This window comes from Argiope bruennichi, chromosome 3, assembly GCF_947563725.1.
Source record: "Argiope bruennichi chromosome 3, qqArgBrue1.1, whole genome shotgun sequence".
Lineage (NCBI taxonomy): Eukaryota > Metazoa > Arthropoda > Arachnida > Araneae > Araneidae > Argiope > Argiope bruennichi.
The window spans coordinates 139130051-139153547 of NC_079153.1; the positions used below are offsets into that span (position 1 = coordinate 139130051).

General features: G+C 31.0%; 1 protein-coding gene across 1 annotated transcript in view; it reads right to left on the reverse strand.

The window, feature by feature from the left end:
* Positions 1 to 3: 3 nt before the first annotated feature.
* LOC129962673 (cyclic nucleotide-gated cation channel alpha-3-like) overlaps positions 4 to 23497 on the reverse strand; it is a 98844-nt gene continuing 75350 nt past the window's right edge. Inside the window, exons 5-9 of the mRNA XM_056076577.1 lie at positions 22711 to 23063; positions 16904 to 17435; positions 13064 to 13284; positions 3867 to 4221; positions 4 to 1271 (exon numbers count right to left, since the gene is read on the reverse strand). Coding sequence (XP_055932552.1) covers positions 3907 to 4221; positions 13064 to 13284; positions 16904 to 17435; positions 22711 to 23063 — 1421 coding nt within the window. The 3' untranslated portion in view covers positions 4 to 1271; positions 3867 to 3906. The remainder of the gene's footprint in view (positions 1272 to 3866; positions 4222 to 13063; positions 13285 to 16903; positions 17436 to 22710; positions 23064 to 23497) is intronic.

Consider the following 23497-nt stretch of genomic DNA (forward strand, 5'->3'; position numbering starts at 1 on the left):
TTACAGTACAAGCAATAATATAACTTTCACTTAAACAAGCTACTTAGCACATTTTTTTAAAAATTAATATTTTGACTGTGCTCACTCAAAAATAATTTGTTTCGAAGTCACATGACTGACTGAATTTGAAAACATAAAAATCGATATACATTAAGTGACAAAAACAGCTATTCTGAGATATGTAACATTTACTAGAGAATTTCTTAAGCTATTCTGAACACATATGAATGTTTGGGGGAAAAGTGCAAGATATAAAAAGATATTCAAAACAATTGCAGCGTCACATACGACTATTGAAGACACAAAAATTTATTTTCATTGAGATATGATTTTGATTTAATGTTTTGTGTTATGCAATGAACTAATTAAAGGGATGCCTAGAAAATGCTTTACATAACATTAACCTGTTTACATGACCAGGGGAGCTTGCTTCATGGCCAATTTTACTTTCCATTATTGAAAGTCATTTGCAATCAGTACAAAATTATTGGTCAGAGATTATGCAAGCGATGAGATATATATTTATACAGCAATTGATTTCAATAAATTTCAGACCACATTTAAGATACACATATGCTCATTATGTTTACAAATTGCATGTTTCATTGTCAACACGAATATATGTACGCTCGGAAAGCAATAGAACTTGCAATGCATTAACTTAATTTCTTTCGTTAATCAAGCATGCATTCCCTCGAAAATTTTAACAATTTCGATTTATTAAGTCCGAATTGTTATTTCTGTTATTCTGCAAACTTAAAAGACGCCGTCATATTTTAGGAATATTATTTTGTAAGCTTTAGCAAACTTTTAAAAATACAATTTATTTCATTCCATAAAATTTATGTTTTCATTTCAAGATATTAATCTCGAAAAACCTACTGAATAAAGTTTCAAGAGATATTATGTATATAATATGTGTAAAAAGAAATATTTAAAGTAATAGAATAGTTTTAACACTCAAAATCTTTGAAGTACTAAACTATTTTGATTTTTTTTACGGTATGAAAAAATTTAGAAAGGTTATATTCTTTGTATATTAGTGTTGCTAAAAACTATGATACAAAATCAAGCAAAATAATACTTCGTATTTTAGCATCTTACTGTAAAAAGACTGATAAAGCCAGGAGTTCCAACATATATATGAAAAGAAGCCTGTATTGTCTTTTGATCTTAGTCTTCGTTCTGCAGGGAATGCCAAGAGTGCATGTAAGAAGGCAGCTGATCTAGGATCGCACCTCGACAGGCTGGACGTGGTCTTTTCAAATTGCCTTAAAGAAAAATCGGATTGCGGAAACTTAAATACACAGCACATCAAAGATTTTTGTAACGTTCAGTATTTGTTTCTACAACCTTTACAATCATTAAAGGCATGAAAACAAAACATATTCACTAAAGTATTTTTTCTCTGCGAGTTTTAATACTAAATTAATTGAATTTAACACTGATTCGTTAAATGATAACGTTTTTTTTTTCTCCCCTATTTACGACGGAACTTTAATTTTTCGACATTAAGGAGATTGCAAAAATTTCTAATTTGAAATATACTGCTTAGAAAATGAATGAAGTTACTATAATAGTAAATGTCTTAAATAATGGTATGTGTTCTATTAATGATACATTGCATTCGTTTTGCCAGTAGAATTTTTATGCAAAAGATCTATTTGAATATAATATGAAACCCTTTTTAACATGTTTCATCTTCATTACACTTTAAACAGATATACGCAAATGATGTAAGAGAAAATCAAATGTTATGAAGACATTTCTATTCACATAAATCGAGCTTCATTTAAGAGCGGTAAAACAAGTATTTTGTCTACAGCTTCAGTCATTATATTCAGAAAGATAACGAATCAGTAGATCTAACTTTTTGTAACATTTGCCTACTATATATATATATATATATATATATATATATATATATATATATATATATATATATATATATATATATATATATATATATATATATATATATATATAAATGTATTAAACAGTTATAGCATTATAGAACTGGTTTCTTTTAACTCTCTAGTAGTTGTAGCTCAATTTGTCAGCATGGTTGAAGCTCGAGTGATCTCATTAATGACGGATGGCATAGAATGCATCTATATATACGTGAATTGTGAAAGATATATATGAAATTAAGAAAACGTCCGTTTTAAACATAATTTTATTTTTTATAAGATGTCAAATATTGGTGTTCATATAACTAAATACTAACACATCATGTTTTGTTTTATTCACCTGGGTATAATGCTGCGCCATGTATCTTTCCCCTTTATATCAACTTGGATTTTTACTAGTTGACTCCTAACGGGATTTATATATGTAATGATATCTCTAAATTTGATTGAAATTTTAATTTATATCTTAAAGTCACCCATATTATTTTACTCTAAAAGTTTCTGTCATTTGCCGATTCTGGACTTGCCATACTAACCGCAAAGGGATAAAAATCCCCAGCATTACCTTCAAAGATAACTTAGATTCTTTTCCTAAATCGACAGGCATCAAAGGAATACCTATCAAAATATCTTGGCAAAAACACAGAGGGAAAACTTCTCTCTTTCTCTTGTGTCGGGATGTAACCAGTCTCATATAATTGTGTCTCGTCTGCAAATTATCTCCTCCAGTGTGAAATAACTGGAACTTTATTCCAAACGTGTCATCTTTTCGGCCCCACATCCGCCAAAATTATATTATATATATATATAGCATAATCAATTTTTATAACATTTTTTTAGTAGTCAACTAATGACGATTCAAATTAATATAAAGGGGAAAGATACGTGGTGCCGCTTTATGTCCAGGTAAATAGTACAGAAAACATACTTTAGTATTAAAAAAGAAATGATATGTTTTAAACACCAATATTTGGCATTCTACAAAAATGAAATTATGCTTAAAACGGACGTTTTTTTTTTAATTTCATACATTTCTTTCACTAGCTCTAAATCATGCAGAGATAGATATATTTTATATCTTTCGTAATTGGTGTGATTGCTCGAGCTGAACCATCGATTTCAAATTATGTGACAACTCCCATAGAGTAAAAAAAGAAAGTAAATTTCAATTTTATTTATTTATTTATTTTGAAAAATAGACAGTTATATTTTTACAAATAGTCACAACCATCACACACACACACAATATACACACACTCGCACATTAGTAGGCAAATGTTAAAAAAAAGAATCGAATCAAATCATTCGATTTGATTCATTCAATCTTTCTCAACATACTGACTGTGACGCTGTAAACAAAATGCTTGCTTTATTACCCAATAGCAATTTTCAATTGCACCATTGATATAACTAGAGTTTCATTCAAATGCAGTTTTAAATGAAGCTCGATGTATGCGAATGGAAACTGAACAGCGTCTATACGGCGTCTCCCTTCGTAACATTATATTTCATTTACATAATTTTTACCTAGATTAAACCTTGTGCTGACGCAATTTTAGTTTGACATTGTCTTTTATAAATTTTTTTGAAACTATTGTAAGTTTTTGATTAAATTCACTAAAATATGTTAATTGTGAAGAATATTAATAAATTATTATGGACTTTCAAGTTTAATAAGTAATTGCAAATCTATTTTCTATTAATAATGACATTGTCGGAATATGAAAAAACTTTGAGTTCAAGAATTCTACTAACCCATCTTCCACTGGCGTTGGCTAAAATGTGGAGAAATAGAATCGCAAATTTGGATGAGTCAAAAATTCTATTATTATTGTCCCCGAAAATCAGCTCTTTGCTCTATACGTAAATCAGTTGAAAATTCAAACCGGAAAATGTATTATGCAAATTATACATATAAAAAGGCAAAAAGTACGTATTTTTGTTATCTTGTGTTACCTGAAATGATTCAAAAGCAATTTCATAAGTAGAATTTTTCCTAAAAATACTCTTCTTTATCTTCGGTGATATTCGCGACTTTCAGGTCATCCACAGTTCGATGGCCTTGTTTTTCAAGTCTGTAAATTCTTTGTTTCAAATTGTTCTGACTGGCCACAAATTCGGCCAAGAATCTGGAGAGCCTGGTCTGCAGCACTTCGATAGAATCTTCCAGTCTTTCGACTTTGATGTTCAACGCCTCTTGCTGGACTTCGGCTTCTTTGATGGCCTCTTCGTCCAGAAGACCGTCTTTAATAAGAATCTGTTTCCCTCTTTCGATGAGCAGCTTCTGTGCTTCAGGATATTCTTCCAGCACCTGTTTGGAAAAAAATAAAGAAATTTATCAGGTTATTTCATTCATAATTCATGTTAAACAGTGAATCAATGTTAATTTTGCTAGCCTGAAAATGATGCAAATGAGTTAAAATCTCTTAATAATCGATCTGGCATTGGGAGGTGTTATGCAACAAGATGTAACATAAATAAATAAGATTACTTTTAATAAGTCTAATATCTTTAAACTGGGTTTATTAAGGAAATAACAATGATATAAAACAATTTTGTGGGATTTCTAATGCTTATACTAGTTTTGGGGATTTTCTGTAACTCTTTCTCCAAGGTTCATTCCATTCTTCACCACCTATAGACCCTGTATGTCGAGATATGCAAAACTATAATCTGTTTAAAGGCATTATCATACAGTAACTGCTATATCCTTTGATACAAGCAAAAAATAATTGATGCAAACGATGATTTAGAGTAAATGGTTTTAGCTGGTGGTGATTTCCTCTGAAACTCCCACTCTGTGTTTTATTGTTTCAATCGCCCATATCCATTTATGTTTACTATCCAATCTTCACTGACAATGAAAAAAATTCCTCTTAAATATTAATGGCAGCGGTAGTCTTACTAGGTCATAGTTAAATATCAGCGCTTTTTTTTCCCCCGTCAAAATCCAAAATCGATTTTTCAAAGTTACAGATCTATAATATCGGACCACTTTTAACGATGGATTTCTTTTTAATCCATCCAAATGTTGCAGAAATTTCTCTTTAGTAAACAACAGTTCTTTTTTCAATACAGTAGTTTCTAGAAAGATCTGGATCACACTGTATGTCTCTAATAATGAACTACAAATCAACATTATAACAGGTTTTATTTTCCCAATACCTTATAGAGAAGAGGCAGTTCTGCAATGTAACGGAAAATGCTAAATGTTTTTAAAAATTCTTGTATTTTTCAATCGATATTTCTATTTCGTATACGTCTCATAAAAAAATAACAGTTCATTTCCCTTTACTGGAATATATACTTGTACATTCAGAGAAAAAAGCAATCAACAATATAATTCGATTTGTATTTGAACTCGCAACTACAACTTTAGAATTAATTTGGTTTATGGTTCTTATTACAATATCAACATTCACTTCTTCAAACGTTATAATCGACTTATGTTAAATATTTCGGAATTTTGATTTCAGAGCTGGCATCACTTTTATTATTATTATTAGTTTTGCTTCTCAAGAAGGTTTTTTTTTTTATTGAGAAAAATAATGTTTTTGTTACAAACACAATATCTCAAGAAGTTCTGCTCTTTATTCTGGATCGTAGGCTATTAAAGAAGCTTTCCTAAAATAATTATCTCCTTTTCCCCATATTTGTTGAAAACATATTCCTGACAGCTTTCAAGAATATCACCACATATCTAATGTTTTGACCATGACACATGAAAAAACATGGTAGGAATTCCTTGTTCAAAATATAACTATTATTATTCAAGTTTCTCAGCATTTTCCTCAAACATTTTCATCGGTGAAGATTTTGTATCCTTTCGAAGAGATGCACCATCAAATATGGATAATTTTTGTGCTGACAATTCAAATTCCAGATGCAATCTTAATTTCATGAGACTATCTCAGATACACAAATAACGGTTGAAGGACTGATGTTAATTAAAGATAATTTATTTTAATCAACTTTAACTATCTTTGATTTTACTGTGTTTAACATGTTGGTTTTTTATTGTGACTTTCTTACAAAATTTGAAAAAAATTTCCCCTTTGATTTTGTTACAGCTTCAAGACAAATATCAGAAGCTTGGTCACAGTTTACTGCATTGTCGCTTACAGATCCGGATTCCAAACAACATCAATTTTCACGAGAATTTAGTAAAGCAAATCGTGTTATTGTAACCTCATAGTAGTTTTATTTCTATTTTTGCTTCCTTGGAATTCAACACGCTTCTAACTGTATTAAAGTGGTATTACGAGAAAATTAAAGATTTCATGTACTTCAATATAGAAAGGACTTTCAAGGATCTATTCCAAAAGAATGCCATTCGTTATGCCGTGTGTTAGGCGTTCCATTGATTGCACTGAACTTATGAGGCGCTGTTCTATACACATATCACATGACTATGTTCTTAACCAATATATTCTTTATCGTTTGACAGTAAAAATTCATTCTTAATTTAAGCGTCCGATTTCAATAAGATAGTTTTAATTCTATTTTAATAATCGGTTGAATGAATAGTTGTCCAGATTTCGCACCGGGTAAATGTACAAAGGATTTCAACGGCCCAGTTTAAAAGCACTAATCTCTCGATCTTTCAGAAAAAAATCTTGGAATTCTCACAACTTATTACTATATATTCAATTCCTCAAATGAAATCTATGCTAGGACTTTGACGAGTCAATGGTATAGATATTCAACTTGAGATTTCCGAAGCTTAATAGATAAATATAATAGTTATTCTGAAGTTTAATAATAAATCTCTAAATAAATACATTATACACATTCGTGGGAACTATGCATGTGTTTACATGTGCTATAAATAAATGTTTTTCTTGATTATAGAACTGAGCGTGCTCATTGTTTCCCACCCTACCTGTGCATATTACAAAAGGCAGCCGCGTCTGACGCAGAAGTCTTATCCTCTTCCCTAACTCTGACATTGCACATGATTGCATAAAAATGCGTTTCAAAAGAATCAAGAAAGTTATAGCTTAAACTTTTATAAGAATGGTGTTTACATAATATGACACATAAAAAAATACAGCGGTTAAATCAAAAAGGAACGTTTGGGAGGAATGATCCAATTTTTACCAAATAAGTTCTAAATTTTTATATCATATTATTGCACTATATAACAAAAAAAAAATGAAGCGACTCACTCTTACAGGACTTTTAATAACAAAATTCAAGAAAGATGGAACTTGTTGGACCATTAGTTAGAAAGATGATAACTGTTTCGCAAATTATGACATTTTGGACCTTTGAATTGGACAGGAGAGGGGAGGTCCGAGAGGATTTCTGAAGACTTTTGAAAAAAATGCTTCTCTAGCAGAGGTTTATCAATGGAATAAAATTCAGCTATACACTACTTATTTTCGAATTTTGAGGTCTTGAATCTTTGCAAAAGCTTTACAATTTTTTTCACCTCCTTTATTTGAATTTGAGAGCTGGGTTTGTTTTCTTTTAAGCTAGTTAAGTCACTTTTCAACATCTTGAATACAAAATCGCTTATTTATCACTTCTTAGAAGACGCAATTAAAGCTGATAGGAGAATTTAGGGGCAATAATTCTTTGATCTAATTAAATAAACTTCCAAATTCTTTTAAAACTAATAAAAAACATTGCTAAAAATAAAACAGAAGTATCAAAAGGTAATGATAAAGTAATTCAAATTACCTACATAATTCCTTTGTCTGCATTTTTATCTTTGAAGGAAAAAGAATAACGATTAAAGGAAAAAACTAGGCAGAAATTATATTGGTGTCATTTTAAAAGTAAATTTTGGAATTTTAAGTTGGCGAAAAAGTATTTTTGAGATAATTTCTTCCGAAATGCACATTTTTGTGACTATCAGGAAACTGTATAAAAAAGGGAATTTTGGTCAATTTCTAATTGTTTGAATATTTGGCTTAGATTGGTTATATTAATGCTATGTTTTGGCTCACCACTAGGGCTATTTTGGGACGGAAGTGATTCGTTTTTGTACATAATCTTCCCTCGTCTGAAGCAAGGAGTGTGCAAAATGTCGTCGGATTCAGTCCATTTGTTTAGGAGGCGATGTGGAATACCCACCTACATAGACATAATGACTTGTACAGTTATTAAATATAGACATTTGCGGAAGTATTCAAATTGCAACATTGTGATGCTATTGTAATCAGTCATTTCTTTTATTCGTGCATTTTTTCAGTTGCTCTTTCATCGTCTTCCTTTGGAAAATCACAGTTTATTATGCGTTGTTTCTTCCTTTGCATTCTTCAGTATTTAAAATTTGCTAGAAAAGCTAATTAAAGTGAGAAAGACAAATATATTTGATTGCTATTAACAAATGCAAACCGGTCATTCGAAATTGCGAAGACACCACAAAAATTCAATTTAAAAAAAACAAATACAACAATTTTCATTTTAAAAACAGCAATAAAGACTTATTTATAAATCTTAATATTTAGTAAAGAATATAAAATTAATTAATAAATAGTATGCAGATTTAAAAAAAATAATGCCAATAAGTAAGTAAGAAATTTTAGGAAATAATTATTATAGCCATTTGAGTACAAAAATCGTACGATAAAAATTTAAAATAAACTTTTAAATAATAAAAATGAATTAAGGGTCTTAAAAATTATTTACTGGAGATCATTGAGGTTACAAAATAACGGAAATAATTTTAAAAAAACTGTTCAGAAATAAGCATTTTCTTACATTTTTCAGTTTTATCTACTTGCATTACTGATGATATATCTACGGCTGGAGACCGGTTCCTAGTCTTACAATAAAGAAGAGTGTGGCCAGGTTATTCTCCCTGGGTTATGCAAAAGTACACTTTCGGGAATTGAAACTCATACCTTAGTGCCAACTTTCTTGACATTTTAATTGAAAATTCAACGAAATTTTGTTTTCTGCTAGCTATAATTTCTAAAAATGACTTAAATGAATTTAAAATTCAAAAAATTACCTTTGTGAGATACCAGTTTAATGAAGGAATTTTTTTCTTGAGTTTTGACGATTACTGAAAAAAACTTTGCTACATAATTTTCTTCAACACTTGGCAATGCTGCACGAAAAAAAAATCATTATTTTATTAAAGACCTGTCGCTTTTGGCGACCAGCTGGTGCACCAGGAACATCGGTTGCATTTAATTTCAAGTAAATCGTTTGACAATCTTTCATTTAAATCTTGTGACAGATATTAAAGTCATATTATTTTAATAGCTTGTTACCTAGTCTGTTTGTGAGCCAGAAACTTCTTAATGGAGTTGAGTCTCATGGCATCAAAGTACCTTTAAAATCTTAAGTTGGGTAATGGGTAATCGGTTTAATATTGAATATTGTTTTTACTTACTTATTTATTGATTTTTGCGATTGTAATTTTATTTTGATTCTTCATGTAAATTGTGCTGATCATTATCAAAATATTATCCCTTAACTTTCAACAATAGAAGAAAATCAAGTTATTAAATATTTGACAAAATCATTGAAACTGTTTGAAATTTGAGTGAAACATGGAAATGCAATATTGAAAATTATGCAAAAACATATTTTCTTAAAAAGTTGTCAAATTCAGAAAAAAAACTGCCTGCTACCTACAGTCTAATTTATACTATTCTAAAGATTTTTTTTTAAAATTTTAAAATGGTATAAAAATGTATTTTTATGCTGTAATATTTTTGTAAGTAAGGGGGAATTTCGCTTACGTTTTAATTAAATACCCTGAATATAAGGATATCTACTTCCGACACCTCGGAAAGCAGCAAATCTACTTTTCTGTTCGAATTTCTTAAGCAGAATAAGAGAATACCCTGAAAGTTTGTAAAAAAACAATTTAAAGATTAATAATAATAATAATAAAAAATTCTTAAGTAACAGGGTCTGTAAAAGATTTGAGTAGTATAGTATTCGAATTTATTGATGCAAATAAATTTAATAGACAAATTCATTGAAATACTTGAAATCTGACAGGATCAAACGAGTGGTGTGAAAGATTGCAAGTAGTGGCGGCAATCATATGTCGTCCTCCAAAGATCCGCCGAAAGGGATTTGCTCAAAATTCTCTGGGCCCGGAATAAAAGGGGCGTGAGAATACTGTGAAAATCGGAAGTTCCGCAAACCAATGGCTTGACATGGCTATTAGTAGCCCTTGTCATCTGATCGCGGTTTAGAATTTTAAGGTCATTTTTAAACAGTCTGAAATAGTTTCAAAAGCAGGATGCTCATTTAATCTATTAATTTTAGTGTAGTATTTTAATGTATTTTAAAATACTATTTTTTCCAGCACTTTATATATACAATGACACTGGCCCTGGTTTTCTTTCTTTTCTTTCTTTTTTTTTTTTTTTTTTTTTTTTTACACTTAACGGTAGTAAGAGCATGCTAATTACACCTAAGGATACGCTTAAAACTAACAAACACAACTGAAATAATTTTGGCATGCTATTCTATTTGATTCCTTAAACTTATTATTGAAAAAAAGCATGTTAACCTTAAAATCTAGAGGTGTCCGATATTAATCATTTAAAATTCTAAAATTTTGTGAAAGGAGAGGCACGTATAAAATTAATACAGAAATATGCGGCAAATGACGTAGATGAACGATTTCTAATATCAGTTAACACATTTTCCAATTTCTCATATGCAGATATAATATGGTAAGCTTACATTTTTGACTAACGACTTGCTTCAGAAATCCATTCGGGCCAAAAATCTTTTGCGGCGTTGATACGTATTTTTTTTTTTTTTTCAGAAGAAAAAATAAAGAATTTCAGCGAATGTTATTCACTTGGACAGATTCCAAATTTCGCCTGACATCCTTTAAAGCCGATGAACTCAAAAAAGCTGACATTCTGCATTTAGCATCATTCCGCTGTTTTTTATTTAGATGAGAAACCTTTAAAATGGCCACAAATTTTGAGCTTTTTTTTGTCTTTTATTTTTACGATTACTTGCTGATGGTTATTTTTCAAGAAGACACGTGCTTAAATGATTGTTGAAATATGATCAACTGATGAAACTTGTATTTCAGAAGAATGACATTTAATTATTTGTTTATTTGTAAAATATTTGTTATACGTTTTTTGAAAACAATACACTGATGAATTTTTTTAAATAAAATATTAATAGCTAATAAATTATTTCTAATTTAAATGCACTAACTCAGTATTCTAGTCGTATTCATTTATACATACGGTAATTCAAATTAAATTTCATCAACTCAGAGAGTTGAGGAGAGTTAAAAGCCAAAGAAAATGAAATTTCAAGAAAAAATATTTCAAATAATTCGCTTAACATTAAAAAAAAAATGAGAAAAGGGAATGAAAGAAACATAGGAATTTCATGATAAACCTGTCTTTTTAAGGTGTCCCATAACCATAAATCAAATTGAGTGAAACCATGCTATGCTGTGCTGCAAAATAGCAGATCGTCTGTGAAAGTACGTCATAGAAAATAATGAGTAGCCAAGTTATTAGAGGAGGTGCATTAGTATTGTCTCCTGCATATTAATGAAATTTTGGTATCATGAAACGTGTCATCATGTTCAACATCACGACAAGAAAAGTCTCAAGAATTTTCAAAAGCTTTTTTGTTGAATTTCTCGGCCTTTTTTTATTTATTAATCTCAAATCATTTGTAAATAAGTTTGCATTGTAGAATTAACGATAATATATTTCTATATTTGTAAAATTCATTCGCTTAAGCCTCATCTATTACTTATATTTATTTTTTATTTTTTTAATTTAATGAGCGACGAGCTCATTTTCGCCGGAGTTTTTTATCCGATTTTGTGTAAAATAGAACACCGCAGTTCTTTGAATTGAAGTTTAATTTGAACAATCCTCAATTAAACTACTTCCTCTTGGCAGTTGAGGGGACGAAGTAGATTTTTCTGCTGGTTTGTGATTTGACATTTCGGTTGGTTTATCTTTTAGCATTCCTGAGCTGCCGGTACTCGGTTTTGCCTTTTGATGGCCTGATTTCTTTGATGCTTTTGTGGCTGCTTGGCTGCCTCATTCGACATCGGTTTGAACGGAATTTTGATTCTGTATATATCCGTACCTCAAAACATCTCTCTGAGCAAAGATTTTTTAAAAAAATAATAAAAGCCTAGTCTATTTGAATTTTCAAATAATACGAATAAAAAAGTTCGCAGAGCTTTTAATTTTGCATTTAATTAATTTTTTTATAAAATGCTATTAATTTTAAGTTCTAATAAGAGAAGATAGAATATGAATAATTTCCCACTCATTCATGATAAAAGTTAACAATTATGGAGGTCATTTCTCTTCCTTTTTCACCACGTACGCGCCTCTTTTTTCCCTTTATAATGAACTGGATAAAAAGAATGTGGTAGAACAGATCTCAAATTGAATTACTCTTATGTCTGATATTTCTGGCTTTCCAACCTATTTAGCTGTCACATAAAAAACGCGTTTTATAATACTTGAATCACATAAGTAAATATGTGATTCATGCTTCATCATGCTTGTGTTTTTTAAGTTCCTTCTCACTATAAAACTCATACCGATCACATGACTTTCTCAGTTGTTTCAGAGCACACATCGCACAAAAAGTGAAAAATTATGCAATACCGTTTACACTTTTACAGGTGCAAATATGTACCATTATATATTTGTCGTGCCAGGTCCTCACTTTTCCGCCATTGATCAGCGTCTCTGGCGAGAGTTGCTGTCAGTTGATGCCAAGATGTGGCGAGGTGAAGACGAACTATTACGACGTGTTGCTTAAAAGACGAACTTTTATGTTAGCTCTGAACCTGATTATCCTAGTCTCATCCCGTAAATTTGTCATTTTCAATTTGTTCATCATAATTTATACATCATCATTAACATAACTATATTGTCATTCATTAAATTCTCATATATCAACTAACTCGAACTTGTTATTGCTTGGTCACATATTTGTGTTTAAAAACTTGTATGGATAATATTTGTGCATATTATGGGTACTGAAAATCTGACTGTTTCAATAGGTTTATAATTGCCACAAATAAATGATATATTCCATATCTTCGTAAAATGTAAATGCTTATATAAGCAAATCGGATAAAATTCCGAAGTACAATATTTATTCCAACTAGGACAGAGCTGAATCGATTCGTCAAAAAAAAAAAAAAAATGATTTTAACTTGCCTCCCAGAGATCTTCCTTTGACAGACAGAAGAGGTCCGAGTAGCCAACGCTCCTGACGTTCGCTGTTCTGCGATTCCCCGTTTTCACTCCGGAAATGTTGAGTAGGCTCAGCTCACCAAAGACACTGCCGTCGCAGAGGGTGGCAAATACTGTCTTTCCATCATCTGCAACCACTTCCAGCCGACCTCGCTTCACGATGTACATTTCTTTCCCCACGTCACCTATGGGAAGAAGCATTCATTTTTATGATCGTTATGCACCTTGATATTTCTATAAAACTGCATGCTTGCATCATCCAGCAGAAGCGGATTCCTCAAAACTTTCTCGCATAAAATGATATCCCTTTTCCCCCACCACATAAAATTGTGGTTTTTGAAGAAGATTGTAAATATCACGAGTGCACAGATTTTTATTTTCAGAATCCCGCACATGCGAGTTGTATACTGCATTGTATAGTAAGGAAAACTGGTATTAACTGGTTAAAACCGGCTAATCCTGGCATGCGGTTTATAACCAAATTGAATATGCATTTGTAACCAGAAAATTGAATATGTATTTTGGATGCCTCTTTTCCCCATTTATTGAGACCCACATTTGCCACAAAAAAAAACAACAACCTGCAATTATAAGATTAAAATTTTATTTATCTAAATAATCGATTATTACTTACCGCGCTTAGAGGCATGCAAAAGTACAAACCAACAAACGGACAACCACTTGACGTTTCAAAGTTGATGCGGATCTACATTTTTAGATGCAAAATATGTGTACACATTCTTTTATTCGTCTGCTTCTTTACGTTTAGTTGTTATCGTGTTCACTTATCCTCAGACAGGCGCCTCTCACTAAATTTCACTTAAATTTTGATGAAGATTTATAAATTTGGTTTAAAGTGCTTATACAAATTTTATCCCTCTAAGTTAGAGGGATAAAACTCTTATTTTAGTTACATTCACAGACAGACAGACATAATTCCCAAAAAGTGAATGTCGGATTCGGGGAGATGTGAAACGTGACGATACGTCAAAATCGCGAGTTCAAATTTTTTGACGGTTATAATTCTTTCTACTAGTATACGAAAATATATTGATATTTGAATTCCTTTGCTAGAGCTGATTTCATTAAATACTGCAAGAAAAGGCACTTCGTTAAAAATACAGATTCTAGTAATTAATTTCATGTTTTGAAAGCTGTCCAAGTAAGAATGTAAATATGAAAAACCATTCATTTGAAGTAACCGTCAACGTTCAAAATATATTTTTACCACAATTTATTTTAATATTTTAGCGAAAAGTCTGTTCTTTTACTTTTTCAAAATCGTTTTTTTAACTGTTTTCACAGTGGAAAATGGGTCTGTGAACAAAACTACAAATAAAAATAATTAAAAGTCATATTTATTTAGAACTATCGAAATCTGCTGATACTAGCTGCAAAGCAGATCATAATACATACTCATAAGAGTGGAAAAAGACAAAGAAAAAAAAATGAACAGCTTTCAAGATAATGGAGGAATGACTGTTCAATCTAGAAAGTACTGCACACAAATATTTTTTTTCTCGCCTCATTTAAAATTAAAAGAAAAAAACTATTTAAATTTTTCTTTTTTCTTATTTAAAATTAAAGGGGGAAAAAAACCCATTTTTCTCAAAATGTAGTCTTTACAAAAATTGTCATTTTTTCATTATCAGTCTAAAATTTGGTATATATTTAATTTAAAATGCTGTCTAGAGAATGGACCAAACTATAATTGTTTAATGATGAACCCTTATCAAGTATGTATCTTTTAAACTCGGAAAAAATACTAAAATTCTACAAAAATATATGATTTTACATTTAACTCTTAGAATAATAACTTATTCCTAAACTTTTGCTTCATTTTCTAGCCATCGCTAATTATATATATATTGAAAGATATACCATTGCAGTCATTTCTCTTCTCAAATATTTAAGAAGGTTTTCTTAAATATTAAAAAAAATAATTACAAAATAGTTTTATATGATATATTAAGTTTTTAAATAAATAACAATTGAAAACAGAAAAATATTGTTTAAAATATCATTACTCAAAAGACTTTATATATATAGTCGGATACTTTAAAATGTTCTAAATCAGAACATCAAGAAAACAGGAAGTACCAGATAAGATAATTTAGGAAGACAATGCCTCGTTAGTGCATAAAAGAATTGATTCGCCGGAAAAAAATAAAAATAAGTATTTAGTAAACAAGAAATTCTCCTAGGCATTTTCGTAAGCTAAATGAATGAAATGCTTTTTGTGCTTCATAACACAAGGAAAAAAACTGAATTTAGATTATGGATGTGTTTTTTTAAAAATTCCTTTTGGATTTAAAATTTAATCGAGATCTATGACGTTGAATACAAGATCACATACCAAATGTCATTCGTCTAAGTCGCATTTTCGAGATATTGCATTCGCATACTTGACCAACTCAGGAAAACCTTTTGACCAATCAGGTCTGAATTTCGGTACAGTTCTACACTTCTAATGATAAATCAATGCTCTTGATCTCATGCTGAGTTATCTTGTTCTCATGGATACGGAACGGACGAACAGAGAGACTTCCCGTAGAGATTTTTTCATTCAAAATCAACACATTTGATGAAAAGGCCACATACCAAATATTATACTTGTAGCTCATTGTGCTTTTGAGTTTATTGTGTTCAGAAACAAAATTCCAAATATGTGTTGTTCGACGCATCAAAATTTTCTTGAGTTCGAATTTTTTGACGATTACAATAGTATTACTAGTAGAGAAATATGTATATTATTGCATAGTTAATATGTAAAAGATGAGACATTTTTTCCTAACTTACACCAGGGGACGATTATCATCAACTGATGGCGAAGATATTTCAGTTTTGTTCAATTCTTTTCGTTTCCTAAAAGAAGCCTTTCTAAAATGATGGGGAATTTGAAGACAAAAATAATGATTCTTCGAAATGCAAAAATATGATCAAAAACATTAATCAAGTAAAAGAAACTGAGTTTAGCTCATTGATTACTGATGTAAATACTTAAACGGACAAATATTTGAATATTTAGTCAAGTTGTATTTGGTAGTGACGTCCATGGCCAGCGCGAATGATCCAGTTTAGAAAGTGCAATCTGATAGAAAAATACTTATGGACTAGTTTACAGGAGCAGATGGAGATTTCGAATCCGGAGGGCACATTTCCCCCTTGTGGAACATTCACTTTGCTCGGCCCTACAAAACATTTTTTTTTTACATTCATTGGATATTTTATCATAAATATTGGCCTAATCGACTGTCTTAATTGCAGCTACTCCACAGTGGATAATACTTATATTATGATCCTAGTTTTACATTGAAACATCATGTGAAATTATTAGGCATTAACTGTACAGGGTAATTTGTCATCATACAACAGTAATTGAAACCTATAAGAATACTGGAATAATTAACTGGCGAAATTTGCTTGAACTTGAGAAAGGATTGCATTCACACCTGAACTCAATAACGAATGTTACAGAAATTATCTCATCTAGTGATTTTACTAAGTGATTCTGATATGGATTTCTTTGACACGTGTCTATTTAGGGAAAGAGAATCTAGGTATCTTTGAAAGGAATGCGTAGTTGTTAGGGATGTTTATCCCTTCGCTCGGAGTATGGAAAGTTAGGATAAAAAATAGGAAATTAATTAGGATTTAAATTAGTGTGTGTGTGTGTGTGTGTGTGTGTGTGTGTGTGTGTGTGTGTGTGTGTGTGTGTGTGTGTGTTATTTCTGTCCTCATTCATGATAAATATATGTGCTATCCGAAACATTTTTTTTTTTTTTTTTTTGCAAAAGAACCTACCTTTCCTGCATATATAATCTCCTGGACTGAACACTTGAAGCCGCAGCCTCAACACTAATTGTACCAATAATCCTGGTTCACAGTCTTGGAATATTCGCACTTGCTTCAAAGTATCTAAATGAACGTGGATTGCTATTTCCGCCTTTAATTTATCCGGCAGAGTGGACGTTACAGCATTTTCGTCAAGTGACTGTTTGTTTGTCCAGAGGTAGTCGAACCACTTAATAACACGATTTTCCAAATCGGGGCCGACCTTTCGGAATTCTAGATATTGTTTTACGTTGTCCATTTTGCTCTGGAACTCAGCTCTGGCTGCATTCATATTGGTGATCATGCTTCCGATGTTTCCGACGATCGTGGCGAATATCAGGACACCAACTAAAAAGTCGACCACCACAAACAGGTACTCTATATCTTGTTCCGGGACAGGCACTTCACCAATTGTGGTCAATGTCAACGTCGACCAGTAGAAACTGTAAATGTATTGGTGGCTTAGAGAGCCATACTTTGGATCCGACACATTTTTGTACACCTGTTTAAGGAAAAAGTAGTATAATTAGAGTTTTTTCAAACTGCTCACATTTACTGTTAATATTATTGTTGAATAGAGACTCTATACTAACATTTCAAAGAATTTGGTTGTCTATAAAATGCAGATCAATTGTTCTAGCAAGCGTAAGTGTTACCAAATACGACCGATACTAGTTTGTACGTCGAAAAACCTAACACGATAGAGCACCTAGAACCGACTACCTTTACCAGTTAAAATATTATATAATCCCATTTATAAATGCATAATTTTTTCAAAATCACTAAGTTTTAAAAGAATTTAACTAACTAATTAATTTTAGTCATTTATTTTTGATTACTGATGTCAAAAAGTCGTTTGACAAAAAAATCCACTATCAACCCAAAGTGCGCCCCCCCCCAAAGTTTCATATATTTGAGTCTACAATTTCAAGAATTATGATTTAGTTCATTGAATTTGGTACATCATATTTAAGATGGTCAAAATTGTTTTCCTAAATTAAATTTCAAAACAATTGTACGTCATTTGTTATGAGGACTATAATTTTTAATCATGAAAAATTAAATATAATTTTGACGGTTACACACAATGAATAGAACACACTATCTTTCGAATGAATTGTAATACAAAAAATTTTGGAACCTGTTTGAAATGTAAACATTTATAATTTAAATATTTTCTTTGCTTTGCAGCCGTGTGATTTTGAAAAATGTATGTTAAAAATTTAATTAAGGATACCGATATAATTACAGTCGAAATTACATGGACTTGAGTCTGAAACGTCCTTCCATAATGCTAGTATTTGATTATCAAATAGGCAAAGCAGGCAACTGTGTAAGAACCCCCGAGACTCTTTTCCAAGTATTTTCAAAATAATTTCATTTTTGTGTATTCATGTAGTTTAAGAAAGACTGTGCACTCGAACTTATTCAAATTAAAATCTAGTATGATTTATATTTTAGAACTTTATATAGAACTTTTTATTTCACCAGCATTTCTAATAAAGTTATGTTTTATGCGTTATGTGTTATATTATTTTATAATTCTAAAAAATATTGCTTCATTACTTTAAAAAAATGTTAGATCCTATAGTTAAATAGTATTCCGATCTTGTTAAGAGAAATTTTTTTTTCACTTTATCATCTCAAAAATTGCTTTTACATTTGAATTTTTATAGGAACAAAAGCTTTCTTAAAAGTGATAGGAATTAAGATTTTTATTATTACAGTTTGCTAAAATTTGCTACTTAAAACTAGCTTATTGAGATAGAGATTGATATCAATAAAAGAAAAAAAATCTGATTTGGATTGATTTTAAAGAGCTGAAAAAGGACCCTCCACAATTAATGATTTCTACAAGGCACAATCAGTACTGATGTAGTTACCAGGTTTCTAAGCAAATTCTTCCAGTGATATAGAATTTGTAGAATCGATACAGTAGTACAAATTCCGCATAGAGTCGAAGGGTCCGGGCTGTCGTATAAAAATCTTTCCGGTTAGGTTAGTTAGTTATCAGGTTAGGTTAGTTATATTGACGTCCCATTTTTAAAGGAACATTAGGGCTATTTTGGGACGAACTTCCTAATTTTATACCACGGTCAGATGCCGAGGACGACACCTGAGCTAGCACCCCCTCTGTAAACTTCCAAACCACACGAGCGAAAGGACGTTTGGCCCCGATGAATTTAATGTGCGCCAGACCCGCTTACACGCCGGCTCTTCGGCGGAATCTGGTCCCGAGCCTGAAACCCTCCAGTACCGAAGCCGAGATTTTACCTCCAGGCCACCGCGGCTCTAAGAATCTTTTCAGAAGCGCCTGTCTTTGAAATTGAGTCATAATCACAGAAGCTTGGGTCCAACTGGACTATGGATAATTCCCTCCTAACCATCAGCATAATTGAAACCACTTCAGGTACACTACGACATCCCCCCCCCGGTTGAAGCGACTTGTATACAAAGTTATTGCATTGAAGGACAAGAAGTGTTTAAAACCAATGATGAATAAGCTATTATATGTTTCACAACATTCATATATAAACTCTAATATTTATTAAATTATCAATACTACTTCGAATAATAAATCGAATTTTTTTCAATCAAATTTATTAGAAAATCGGAATTTCTTCGCCATAAGCAACTAGACAAAATACATGAATTATCCTTCATGGATAAAAAAGTTTTCTAATTTTCTAGTAAAACATGTCGTTGTCGTTTAATTATACTACAGCATAATTTTAAAGATATTTCAGGGTATCAATGCAATGAAGAGTTTTAATGAAAGTAGTAATATCAAAAGTTGAAATTCTGGAAAATGCATTATAGTTCCTTGAAATTATCAAGTCGTATTTTTAATTATATTAATGGCTTTTTGATTATGTATGCTGAAATGTAAAGGGCTTTTTTATTGTAGTTAATGAAGAAGGGGATTTTTCAGAGTAGATATGTGTAACAGGGAAAGGCGATATTTTTTTTTCAGATAATGGATATGATTATATACACTCGGATAAAAATGTTTTAATAGAGTTTTGTAATGTGTTAGTCATTATGAATATATATATAAATATATATATATATATCTTTTTAAGTATTCCGTGTTATTGCGGGAAATACGTGTCCTTGCACTCAAAATTTGTATGGTTTAACATGAAAGTGTTAAATCTAAACTGCTAAGGAACTTATGTTAAGGAAACGGTATAATTCTGCCAAACTTAGTCTTAGTACTCTAATTTGATTATGTCATTTTGTTGAGTCTTGTTCTCTCGGAAACACTAGCTGATTCGAATCATTCTTCGCTTTTATTTGAATTAACCGATTAAATATATATTTCTCTGCATTTCGTCGGTAACGAAAATTAGCTCTAAGGTGTTGGTGACAAAGTCATTTTTCTGCCTTTGCAGTGTTTTGAATGAAATCGATGCAGATCGATGAAAATAAAAATATTCAAAATTCTCATAAATAACACGTTTTTCCATAAAACGAAATCATGAAAAAATAGTACATTTTCAACAGATTAATTGTTAAGCATCAAACTTTTTTTTTTTTTTTGCTTATTTAATCTTTACAGTAGGGACTAGTCGAAATTTGAATCAAGGGTTTCGATTTTCGATTCTGAGATCGGAAGATGTCTTCCGTTGTACCAATTCTACAGAAGATTTATAATATACTAAAAATCATCGGGAGAAAATGGATAGGGAGAAGTTTCTTTCTTTCAATTTTTAATACTATCGAAAGATTTCTTTTTTGAGAAGCAAGGCAAAAATAAAATTGAATGTAATCTGAACTTTGATGTACTGCAAATACGGTAAAGTGTCAAATTTGAGATACTTTCAGTCTTTCTCTTCTTATTTGCACTATAAAGCTTAAATAAAAATCTGCTTTTTGTAACTTTTTATTGGTCGAATAAGCAGTTTTTTTTTTGTTTGTTTTTTTGGAAGAGGATTAAATTTATGGTGAGAAAATAAATATTAAGCCTTTGCCCTAGGATGATGTCTCACTTACCATTCAAAACGGTGCATCATTTTTATGTTTTATTTACTTATTTTTCAATTTTGATTGTTAAAAACGCCTACAGAATGGTAAAAAGATGTAGATTAATTTTTCAAAGATATCCGATTTAAAACAATTCTGTATATTTATTTTTCGTAGCAAAAAGCAAGTGAATAAATATGCATCGGATTACTTTTCCGAGTACGAAGGGTTAAATGGAACCCAAAGTGTGCTAAAAATGAACAATGAAAAACAACAACAACCAGAAAATATAGTGGAGCACGTTCCACCAATAAAAGAACATATTTAAATTTTAAATAACACAAATATCTGCTTCAGTAAAGAATGTTGTAGAAAGCATAATTGAGATAACGAACAATATGTGAAATTTTATTGCGATGGAAGCATTGTAATTTAGCCTATTGAAAGGATGGAAACATACTGAAATTAATAACGTTGCAGTTTCGTTGTTATAAGACAAAACAAGGAAATTACTGCAACGGCTGGTTTGCTTAACAAACGGTAACGAACTGCTTTTCTGTCAGTTTTTTCTGTTCTTTATATATAAAAATTAGGATCCAGTACACTTAAAAGGAAATTAAGTAAGCAAATGAAAAACTCACGATCTTCCAAGGGTATTTCTATCAATTGCAGATAACCTTTCCCAATTAAAAATTATATGTTATTTAAGTACATTTATATAACTTAGTTATTTAAGTTAAATGGTAATATGCATTGCTGTATTGGAATAGATGATATCTGAAATTGGTATCGCACTGGAAATAGTAGAAATAAAAACTGATATTTTTAGTACATCCGATAACATGTGCTATTAAAAATATCGAATATTCGGATTGTATGAAGCAATTAATAATCATATCTACAAACTAATAACCTTGAAATTCTGATTAAATTTATTGGAATCCTTCATGAATTTATGATGCGAAGTGTCTCTGGGAGGCTCGTTTTATACTCATGATATCAAGCAACTACTCTTAGAGAAATAACCAATTGAGCTGATCAATGAAACGAATAACGCATCTTTACAAAATAAATAAGTGGCAAATCTTTACACGGTTTCTAGAAAGATGTTTTGACTTTTGAATAACTAAGTTTTCTGTTGACTTTTCTAAATTTTTATAAGCCATTCGGAACGTTTTACAAAAAACTGACAATGCGATGGGACTTTCAATGGCTTGAAATGTCAAGAACTGTACTCATCATAGAAGCTGTATACATAGCTTACGATGCATACATCTGATTGTTTTTTCCCTCATAAATAAAGTAAGTGATAAGAAATGTACGTTTTTTTATTCTAGAAAGTGTTAATCAAATTTTCATTAAAATATATCAAAAATCGATGACCCATTGAGAAATATCGTCATTGAACACATCATTATTATTAACTAATAACACTTTGTATATGCCATCAACACACTTTATACTTTTCAGGCCATCCTTATACTTGTTGGTCATTGGGGTTCTGGTACGAGTATGGATTTGGATTATGTCCACCAGGTTCCTTCCTCAAAATTAAGAGTGTTACTTCAAAACGAGAATTTAAATAGATTTACCAACTAAAATATTAATGTATTGTATAAGCTCACGGTCTGAAGAAGGAGAAAAGCAACTTTTATACAATGAACACTTGGGATTTTGCTGAGAATACAATATATTTTCGTAATCATTTTAGCTATTTTCTACCACATTTGAAATCTGTTAGTGCATTGGTTTGCCGTCATTCATTCAGTTTTTGCACACGATTCAAAGCCTGAACAGAAAGCGATTCTCACCCATGTGTCTGTTCCGAATCCAATGGCATAGCTCATAGCGAAGAAGAAACATGCGTTCCAGTGTATGATAACCAAAATATACAAAATAAGTTTAGCTATCCGAAATGCGTAGGGGAAATTGGTTCTCGTCTCGGTGCGGTCGAAGAATTCGAGCATTCTGGGAAACCGAAAAAGTCGGTTGAGACGCACGATGACGGAGCAAGGCACCTTCCCGTCGCACGAGGTCCCGGTGACGGCATAGAGCAGGTCCGTGGGGAAGATGCTGACGAGGTCCATTCTGAAGGCAACGGAGGAGGTGTAATTTCGAATGAGTTTGGCGCGGTCACGCACCAGAAGACCTTGCTCTAAATAACCTGCAAAGAAATAAGAATGTACTTAAAATTTTCGTGCACTGTTAAGTTTCAAAATGGAGTGGATTTCCATATACGGTGAATTCGTATGATAGGATGGGAAAACAGCCAATATTCATACAGCAAACATTCCGTCTCAGAAATTGCTATAAGGATGTCATTTGAAATGTTTCTAATTTGAATTTACAAATGACTACCTTACTAAAAAAGGGTCCATTATTTTTGTCCAAAAATGTTATGCAATTAAATGTTATAGAATATTTATCTGGTGTATAAATAACTTTAATATATATATTTTTTTCTATTTCTGGTTAAACATGTATTTCGTTAAAAGAATAGACATATATAAATTTTGATTTAAATATTTAACAAAAGGAAAACTTCCCTATTTCATCAAATTGTTCACTTATTGAAGAAAATAAAATTTATTACCTGTA